This window comes from Vicia villosa, unplaced genomic scaffold (genome assembly GCF_029867415.1).
Source record: "Vicia villosa cultivar HV-30 ecotype Madison, WI unplaced genomic scaffold, Vvil1.0 ctg.003467F_1_1, whole genome shotgun sequence".
Taxonomy (NCBI): domain Eukaryota; kingdom Viridiplantae; phylum Streptophyta; class Magnoliopsida; order Fabales; family Fabaceae; genus Vicia; species Vicia villosa.
Genome location: NW_026706213.1, coordinates 75,977 through 86,596, shown reverse-complemented (window position 1 = coordinate 86,596; position 10,620 = coordinate 75,977). Strand labels below are relative to the sequence as shown.

Genomic DNA, 10,620 nt, shown 5'->3' with positions numbered 1-10,620 from the left:
CTAATTATAAAAATACTTGCGTGAACAAAAATATAACAGGTGGCTATACAAACAACCAATCAAAATTTTTTATTAATTAAAAAATAAAAATTATTTGTTTCTCTCTCCTACTCAATCACAACCACCCAATGAATCCAATTAAAAAAGAAATTAAATTTTAAATAAATTTAAAATTTTCTCTTTTCTTATTGATTGTTCCTAACACTCATGATTTATGTTCGTATCCATGCAAGTTTTTCTCATTATATGTATTCAACACGTTAAATTAGGCACTTAGGGTTATTATTATGCAGAGAAATACTTGCATGGATAGTTGGATACGAACCTAAATCCATATTTTTAGGCACAACCAATGAAAAGAGAGAGAATATAAATTTATTTAAATTTTAATTTCATTTTTAATTTCATTTTTTTTTGGCTTTATACCACCGGTTTAGTCCGGTTTGGGGGCGAGTTCTGGCATCAAGTGGTTCCATCCCCCTCCCGATCGCAGTTGCGAGGGATCGAACCGTGGTTCTCCCTACCAAGTCCAGCGCCAATCACCACTGGACCAACTAACGATTGGTATTTTTAATTTCATTTTTAATTGACATCATGTGGTGGTTTAGATAAAAGAGGAGAGAGAGACAATTTTATTTTTATTTTTTAATTAATAAAAAAAGTATGATTGGTTGTGTGTAAGTGCATGTGTTATGGTTGTGTCTACGTAAGTATTTTTCTATTATGTAATGTAAATTGGGTTTGGTTCAAAAAAAATAAATAAAAAAACCAACAAAATTTTAGAGGTTGACACATCATACAGTAATAAATGTCAGATGAATAATAATAAGTTTTTTTGCTAAAAGACTTATTTACCCATGGAATAAGAATAGATTTAGTTGTATTGTCAGAGGGCTTAAAATGTATTTTCCAGGTAATTTAGTTTTTATATATCATATAATAGATAGATAGATATTTAAATTAATGAATGTCAAGGCTTATTTTTTAAAAATGATGCATAAGGTGCATGTTGAATTAAGTCATAGGCATGTTTGTTTCAGCTTCAAAACAACGATTTTTTTTTTTTGTATTTTTGGAAATAGATTTTATAAAACTGTTTTTCAAAATATTATCAGTTTTTTCATTTTCGTTTTTTCTAAATTGAAACATTACTTTTGACATCCTATAACATAAACAAATATTAATGAAGGCTAAACATAGTTAAAATCACAATGTTTTTAAAAAGTGATATTTCAAAAATGATTTTTATAAAAATCTAATTGAAATAATTTCAAAATTAAGTGATTTTTTTAAATTTTTGATATCTAAAAAAAGTTTCAGTAATAAGTTGAAATACCTAAACTAACATTTTAAGAATAACTATTCAAATTTGGTTTGAAGCTTTTCTGAAAAGTTTCTTTTAAAATTTTTTTTACACAAAATTATGTACCACTATAAAAATTATTTAAAAAAAAAAAGCTAAAGTAAACAGACTCATATACTACTCATTTTGATCTTTAAATAAATAAAGGATAATGCCCACATGTGTTTTTAAGGCACATGTTAGAAAAATTAAAAATGAAAATTTTTTGTTGAGTAATTCTAGTTCCAAAACATAACAATGGTGTTTTTGTGAACATCATATATTGATTCATATAATTTTTTTCAATTAAATCTTTTATTCAATCACATCTCTCTTGGTTCGATCAGATCTCTTTTAGTTCAAACCTCACCCGTTTCGACTGATACACTAAGATGGAAGCAATCTCGAACCTCCTTTAAGAAGATTATTTAAAATCCTCCAAATTAAGTTCTTCGTCTACGTTTGTCATAGACACGATCCGTGAATATCTGCTCAGACAAATGGTGTCTCCTCCTTTAGGATCTAGTAAATCCACCTCTCCATACAAAAAGCAAAGAGATGATAGACCAATCCTAGGTAGACACGATTCTAAATGCTATTCTTCCACTGATCATTACCACTACCATATATAATAATCATGTCTCAAGGATCCTTATAGATGATGGATGTTCATGTGAGGGCCAAAATCTCCCAGTGTTCAATGATTCTCCTACTCCTCTGCGCAGACATGTGTAATTGCCAGTATCCCAAGGAGAAAGGAGTAATAAGATTACGGTGGGCATTTGTTTCTTCGTGGTTTCATGTGAAAGCATCTACAATAACATTCTTGACTAACCATTCCTAGAGGCCCTAGATACCATGGATTTCCCGATACACTTAAAGTTAAAGTGGTTGGCTTATTGTAATCAAAGTTGAGCTTCGTGAAGCTCGTCGGATATAGGAAGTGATATTGAAGAATCCCTTATTATTTATCGTCATCCTTGAAGGAAGAGTCAAGGAAGCTAGCACAATGAAGAGTGTAGTTGACCTTGACACTCGTGACAAAGAAACCCTCTTAGGAGACGAGCTAGGACTCTCAACCTGATCAAAGTGAAGGTCCTAAAACTAGTTCTGGACGGAGACTTCGAGACTCTCCAATTAGATGATAATTTGATGAGGTCAATCAAGATAGAAGCCCTACCTGTTGAAGAAAATGAAGCATTAGTAAAATGTTTGAGATTCAACAACGATCTCTTCGCTACCTCTCCCCACGAGATTCCGATAATAGATCATAGTTTGGGATGCCATCATGCGAACATTGATTCTGAAGCATGGTATGTGTTGCAAAGGAGAAGATGGTAGTTTTTTTAAGGTAGAGAAAATAACAAGGAAAGTCCTAGGTCTATTGGATGCTAACTTCATCTTTGAGGTGAAATAAATGGAGTGGTTGTCTAATATAATGTTGGTCAAGAAAGCCTCAAGAAATTTTAGAATGTGCATATATTATATTAATCTGAACAAAGCATGCCATAAGGACTCATATCCACTCCCAAGAATAGATAAGTTTGTTGATAGCTTGACTAATACAACCTCCTTAAATTTATGGATGCATATTACGGCTACAATCAAATACCAATGTACGAGCCAAATAGAGGGAATACCATTTTCATCATCGAGCAAGCTCACTACCAGTACAATGTAATTCCTTTAGTTTGAAAAATGCAAGAGGAGCATATAAAAGGAATACGAATAAGGCTTTCAAGGAAGAAATAGGAAAAACTGTGGGGTGTATATGGATGACATGATTGCTAAGTTCAACAAGGAAGGGTTACACTATTAACACCTCGCTCGGGTTTTTCAAACATTCTGACATTATAATGTGAAGCCGAATCCAAAAAATTCACATTCGGGGTGAGAGCCGGTATGTTTATGGGTTTTTATCTAACAAAAAGAGTAATAGAAGAAAATCCAGACAAGTGTGAGGCTATCATTCAGATGGAGGCACCTACTACAAAAAAGGAGGTCCAAGAGTTGAATAGGATGTTGACAGCTTTGAATAAATTTGTTGTTCCTTTTTGGATTGGCTACATTATGCAAAACTATAACATAGAGAAGTGTTCAAGATTGTTCAGTTGTGTCAATATGTTTTTTTGGTGCAGAAGAGACACATATTGGGCGCAATGTCCTAGCATATAGGTACGGCATATGGGAATTGCTCAACATGCAAGAGTGTTGCAATTTGGAGAGTTTTTTTATTAAGACTCAATCAGATTTTACTACTTTGAGTTAGCAATATGATTATATGATTTGTTGGACAACTATGCGAAGTAACTAGTGATGTCAAGGAATCCTTTTAAATCTATTTTTAGCTTAATAAAAAAACACAACCTCTCAAGGAATCCTTGGAGAAGAATGATTAGAGTAACTCTCATATAATATTTAGTGAAGTGTGTGTAAGAATGTGATTAAAAATATAATAAATAAAGTAGATTTTAAGAGAGATCACACAAGATATTTATCCTGGTTCACCGATGTTGTTAGCCAGTACTCACACCTTGTGAGATTATCCTTTATTGATTCTTCTTACAATAACTTTTCTTTTTATGTATTTTTTGCCTCACCGTGCTTGCACTTCTGAATTGTATAACTTCCAGTGAGCTTAAACTTCTTCTGAATGCTTGAACTTCTTTGCCTCACCAAGGACGCTGGTTGAATCCCTAAAACTTGCTTTTATATTTTTAATTAGTAGTTTTAATCAAGTGCCAAAATTACTTAGATAAAAGATCAAACTTGTGCACTATACGATGAAAAATACGTTCATTCCCAACAGAACTAAATACAATTATTGTTGTTCATTATTTTTAATTATATATAACACTAGTTTCATTAACACTAGTTCCACTACAACATGTTTTCACGTAATTCAAACTCTTCTCTATTTTCAAAATACTCGTGAATATCTACCACCTTTGTTACAATAGGAGATACGAGTGGTAAAACAACTTGAGATACATTAGGTTTGAGAATGTTATCAGGATCCACCATACTTAATGTAATAGAAAACATAAAGCTTATTAACCAATGCAAACAGTATTGTTGTGAAATAAACACAGACAGAAATTGGAAATGTAATTTCAATTTTGTTCAACTACAAACTGGAAGTATACATTCGATTCTAGCGTAACCTGTTTCCAAATTCAAAAATAGATTAATATAAGGAATGTGGATGGAAAAGAATAAGATTTACCTTAAATTCCACTTGCTTGAGCTCCTTTTGATATGATGAACCACAAAAATGAAGATTTAGAGTGGAAAAATGGATTGAGCATGGAATGGTTTTTGAGAGGTTTTATGGAAATGAGAAGAAATCTTATGATCATAAGGTGACCATGCTTGTTACTGTTTTAAGCTTTATGTAGTTGCCATAATACTGATTGCGGTCGTCGCCGTGTGAATTAACCATAATTTCTTTTTCATCATAAAAATGATGAATAACAGTATCGGTATTGACATTATCTAATACTGTTTTGTTGTTGTTTTCGCGGTAACAGGTTGTTTTTTAAAACCTTGGATAGAGGGTGAAAGTAGAATTGTCCTAAAGTAGCATCTTTTGTATTTTTCTTCTAAATCCTTGTTTATAAATAGGATTGAATTTTATGCATTGTGAGGAGATAAACACAGATTGAACTGTGAGAAAGTAGGGTTTAAGATTGATAGATGGATATATTCATAATTTAGGAATCAAGGAGAGTTAGAGTTAATATATTGTGGTTTTAGAGGTTCTGGACACACTTGGGATTATATATCAGCTTAATGATGCTTTGATTATCTTTCTTTCATATTTTTCATTGTTGGAGGGGAAAAGCATACCTTTCCACAATGCATGAGCATATTTCAGTTCTTATTATTGGATAATGTGAGCGTCGGCACTGGTACGATAGATTCAACATGATTTGATATTTCCAATAATCCAGAAAATATTGTAGTCATGTTCACATTATTAAGGAATTGGATTCACGAGTTTAGACTGATCATACTGCAAACTACCATAATCTTTCCATGTTATTGACACAAGTTTGACTATGCTTTAAATTCAACCGAATAACATATGAGGTGGTTTGAACTTGCAGCGGTTGAAAAAGAATAATAGCAGACATGGTGCAGTGCTACATCTAATCTTGGTCTCAAATGTTGCATCTGTAAATTTTTGTTGCAAAATTGTTTAACTCTTAGGCTTATGACTTTACTAAATAAGCCTGTGATGTATATAGGAGTATAATGATGCACATTGATCAAACCTTTGGCGAAAAGAACATGTCTAAAAAGAAACCGAAGCTGGTTTGAGATGACTGCATATCGTGCATTAGAACAATTTCTATGTGTAACATGTTTTGTTCGCACATGAATTCTTCAAACATTTAAGAACACTACAATTGGTTGATTGTTGTCATTATTAGTTGTTCTATACTCCCTATGGTGTGCTTATGTTTCGAGTCTGTGAATCAGTGTGAACACGACAACTGGGCCACCAGAAGAAAGGATGATGCTTTCAGGATTGCATACTGTGGCAGATAACTGTTGCACACGAAAAAGATAAAAAATTCAAGCATTCAAATGTTTTAAGATGCATTTATTGCACACGAAAAAGATTTAAAAAATCAAGAATTTTTTGGCGATCCTATTTCATTTGGGTTCTATTTCCTTTTCAGAGTTGCACTGGTGTATATCTTATGTGCTTCATTTGATCCTTTCAGTGTTTGTCATTACTTTTATGGCTAGAGGAACGTTACAAGACTGTATGTACGAAACATCCTGGATTTCAAAAGGAATCCAAGCCTCTTTTGCCATTAGACAATCCCTTTCCCACGAAACTTCCCGAATATCTTTTTGGTGAAATATGGGCGTTTGTTCAGTTGCCTTACTCAGGTATAGAGATTTGCCGGTTTTTATGTCCTTTTTTCATAATCACATTACATAGTTTATAGTTGTCTCATTTTACTGTCAGTTATCTATTTTAAAGTTGTCCGAGAGGAGGCTTCGGCCTCAGAAGAAAGATTTGGCTATGGTTCCGGGCTAGATCTTGATTTATTAGGCATTGAAATTGACGAGAAGACGTTGATCCCAGGACTCGCTGTTGCATCTTCTCGTGCTAAAATATTATCAGGTAAAGAAACTTCATTTTTCATATATAAGCGTTTAACTAAATCACTCGAATGCACTTTTGATGTATGAGACGATATCGTAGCTGAGTATGCTTCTTGTAACCGCTTACTGTCACAGCTTTTATGAATGGATTGGATCTCTGCGCCATTGAAGCAGACACTGCTCGCGCTAATCTGACTCTTTCAGTTGCGATATCAACTCGATATGTATACGCGACGTATAAGAAAAGTCCTACATCGACTACAGAAGCTGAAGCATGGGAAGCAGCCAAGAAAGCTTCTGGAGGTTTGCATTTCCTTGCAATCCAAGATGAGTTGGATTCTGAAAATTGTGTTGGCTTCTGGCTTTTGCTAGACTTACCTACTCCACCTGTATAATCATGCAAATTATTGCGACACAGTATTCACAGAACAAAAATATAACAATTTTTTTCAGTTTTTTTTAGCATGTGATTTATACTAAGAATCTTAAATATTAATAAACACTTATTGATTGAGTAAAAATAAACACATTCATTCAACATCACAGAAAAAACAGTTTTTATTCATTTGTGCTACTAGTAGGTAGCTGAAATCTACATAAAGGGCAAGAGTTGCCTACATTCAACCTGTGAGATATTGGATCGAACTCTAGTATGGCCGAAGGGTAGCTTCTTGGTTCGACAGGGTTAAGCATGATGTCGAAGGTTGTTCACATGCTTGTGTCGAAGATGCTAGGGTTGTTAGCATGTTAAATTAGGTTTTAGTGTTTAAACCCTAATTTGTTAAGTTAGCTTGTTTATTAAGTTGGCTTGTGTAATGGGCCTTGTGGAAAAAACCCATTAGTTAGTGTGTTAGGTTTTATTATAAATAGCATACTAGTCTCTCATCATTGCTAAGCTGCAAATCCTAATTTAGGGTGAGAGAGGTTATTTGTTATTCTTGTAAACTTGTAATCTTGTTTTAAGAGAAAGTAAAAGAATAGCAGCTATAACCAATTCGTGTGTTCTTCTTCTTCCTTGTCCTTTATTCTTCTTTGGTTTATACTTTGTTCTTGGCATTGAATTCACAAAAAATTGGTGCGGTGAGCGTGGAAAAGATGCCTTCAACAAAGTATGAGATTGAAAAGTTCACCGGAGTGAATGACTTTGGTCTGTGGCGCTTGAAGATGAAAGCCCTACTGGTTCAGCAGGGTTGTTTGGAAGCATTGAAGGGAGAGGCAGCCATGAATGCTGCATTAACGGCAGCGGAGAAGACAAATATGATCGAGAAAGCACACAGCGCAATTTTTTTGAGCCTTGGTGATAAGGTTCTTCGGCAGGTATCAAAAGAGACGACTGCATCAGGGTTATGGGTGAAACTTGAAAGTTTTTATATGACCAAATCGCTGGTAAATCGACTCTACCTGAAGCAGGCTTTGTATTCATTCAAGATGGTTGAAGACAAAGTGTTGGCTGAGCAGTTGGATATGTTCAACAAGCTGATTCTTGATCTTGAAAATATCGATGTAAAGATTGATGATGAAGATCAAGCGCTGTTACTATTGTGCGCTTTGCCTCGATCACATGCTCACTTCAAAGAAACTCTCTTGTATGGAAGGGAGTCCCTGACGTTTGAAGAAGTTCAATCAGCCTTGTACTCTAAGGACTTGAATGAACGTAAGGAGCATAAACCTTCGACTGTTGGCGAAGGTTTGGCCGTTAAAGGAAAACTCTTACGAAAGGATGGTAAGCTCGACAAGAAGAAAGGAAAAAGTCAGTCGAAGTCTTACAGTGGCGAAGCATCTGGCATTCGATGCTACCATTGTAAGAAGGAGGGTCACACAAGAAAGGTGTGCCCTGAACGCCTGAAATATCATGGAGGGAAGGATAATGGCAACGCTGCCATTGTTCAAGATGATTTCGAATCATCTGATGTTCTTGTGGTTTCAAGCAGTGACTCTAAGAAGGAGTGGATTATGGATTCAGGTTGCATTTGGCACATGACTCTAAACAAAGACTTGTTCGAGGAATTATGTGATCAAGATGGTGGATCAGTATTGCTGGGAAACAATAAGGCTTGTAAGATTGCAGGTATTGGATCTGTTAGATTCAAGCTCCATGATGAGTCAATAAGGTTGTTGACTGAAGTCAGGTATGTTCCTGATTTGAAGAGAAATCTGCTTTCTCTTGGTGAATTCGACAAGAAAGGATATGTTTTCCAAGGAGAGAAAAGTATCCTAAGAGTCATGAAGGGTTCGGAGGAAGTCTTGAGAGGCGTGAAGAAACAAGGCTTGTATACCCTTGAGGCTGAAGTTGTAAGTGGTTTGACAAATGTTGCATCCACGAAACCTTTGTCGAAGACAGAAATTTGGCACATGAGATTGGGCCATGTCAGTGAAAGGGGTCTGGTCGAATTAGGGAAACAAAATCTGCTTGGTGGAGACAAAGTCGAAAAGCTGAAATTTTGTGAACCCTGTGTACTTGGAAAATCTTGTAGAGTGAAGTTCAACAAAGGCAAACATAGAACACATGGATCCCTTGATTACATCCATGCTGATCTTTGGGGGCCTGCAAGGTGTGCATCACATTCTGGGGCAAGGTATTTCCTATCCATAGTAGATGATTTTCCAGAAAATTATGGGTATTCATCCAGAAGACTAAGGATGAAACTTTTGAGAATTTCAAAAGCTGGAAGACTCTGGTTGAAAATCAGACTGGCAGAAAGGTCAAGAGGTTGAGAACCGACAACGGCCTTGAATTTTGCAATGAGGCATTCGACAACTTTTGTGCTGCCTCTGGTATTGCAAGGCATAGAACTACTGCAGGTACTCCACAGCAAAATGGTTTGGCTGAAAGGTTTAATCGAACTATTTTGGAAAGAGTCAGATGCATGTTGACTAGTGCCGGTTTAAAGAAGGTGTTCTGGGCTGAGGCTGTTTCGACAGCAACATATCTGATAAACAGATGTCCTTCAACAGCGTTAGATATGAAGACACCTGAAGAGGTTTGGTCAGGACATCCACCAGATCTCGACAAACTGAGAGTATTTGGCTGCATAGCCTATGCTCACATTAGGCAAGACAAGGTCGAACCTAGAGCTCTGAAATGCATGTTCATGGGATACCCTGAAGGAGTCAAAGCTTATAGGCTATGGTGCCTAGAGCCAGGTCACAGGAGGTGTATCACCAGTCGAGATGTTGTTTTCAATGAAGCTGAAATGGCTTTTAAGAAAACTGATGATGTTGGTCGAAGTACAGAAACATCTGACGAAGAGCTGGAACAGGTAGAGATTCCTGTTGAGGTGGAGCATGTTGATACTGAATTGCATATCCCTGATGAAGTCGAAGAAGAAGCAGAAGATGCTGAGGAAGTTGAGGAAACTGACGATGACTACCTATTGTCAAGAGATAGGTCGAGAAGAGTCATAAAGGCACCTCAGAGGCTTGGGTATGCAGATCTTATAGCTTATGCCTTAATCTCTGCAAGTGAGGTTCTAGACGAAGAACCTAGAGACTACAAGGAAGTTATGAGGAGTCGAAATAAGACTGAATGGCTGAAGGCCATGGATGATGAGATGAAATCTCTTCATGATAATCATACTTGGGAACTGATCAAGAAACCTGCTGGGGCAAGGTTAGTCAGCTATAAATGGATTTTCAAAGTTAAAGAAGGAATTGAAGGAGTGACGTCGAAAAGATACAAGGCAAGGTTAGTTGCAAGGGGTTTCACTCAGAAAGAAGGTGTCGACTTCAATGATGTGTTCTCTCCTGTTGTGAAGCATAGGTCCATTCGAATGTTACTTGCCATGGTAGCACAGTTCGATCTTGAACTGGAACAGATGGATGTGAAGACTGCGTTCTTGTATGGCGACCTAGATGAAACGATCCTGATGAGACAACCTGAAGGGTATGTCGAAAAGGGGAAGGAAGATTATGTGTGCAAGTTAAAGAGATCTTTGTATGGGCTGAAACAATCTCCTCGACAGTGGAATAGGAGATTCGACAAGTTCATGGCACGCATAAGTTTCATTAGAAGTCAGTTCGACCACTGTGTTTACTTCAGATTTCGACCTGGTAATTCATTTGTTATTTTGTTGCTTTATGTGGATGATATTCTCATAGCAAGCAACAATGTTGAAGATGTGACGAGGGTAAAGGCTGAACTCAATAAGGAGTTC

General features: G+C 36.0%; 1 protein-coding gene across 1 annotated transcript; it reads left to right on the top strand.

Moving 5' to 3' along the window:
* The first annotated feature begins 5,602 nt into the window (after positions 1-5,602).
* LOC131641041 (protein TAB2 homolog, chloroplastic-like) lies at positions 5,603-6,894 on the top strand. Its single transcript, XM_058911366.1, has 4 exons — positions 5,603-5,659; positions 6,076-6,247; positions 6,342-6,485; positions 6,602-6,894. Exons 1-4 carry the CDS (start codon positions 5,603-5,605, stop codon positions 6,859-6,861), a joined length of 633 nt encoding a protein of 210 aa, XP_058767349.1. The 3' UTR covers positions 6,862-6,894.
* Positions 6,895-10,620: the final 3,726 nt, after the last annotated feature.

Excerpts from the sequence above, each read along its gene's own strand:
- LOC131641041 (XM_058911366.1), top strand. The coding sequence starts at position 5,603 with ATGCACATTGATCAAACCTTTGGCGAAAAGAACATGTCTAAAAAGAAA. Across the intron at positions 5,660-6,075 it reads CTAAAAAGAAACCGAAGCTG|TGTTTGTCATTACTTTTATG; the intron begins GTTTGAGATGAC and ends TGATCCTTTCAG. Across the intron at positions 6,486-6,601 it reads TCGTGCTAAAATATTATCAG|CTTTTATGAATGGATTGGAT; the intron begins GTAAAGAAACTT and ends TTACTGTCACAG.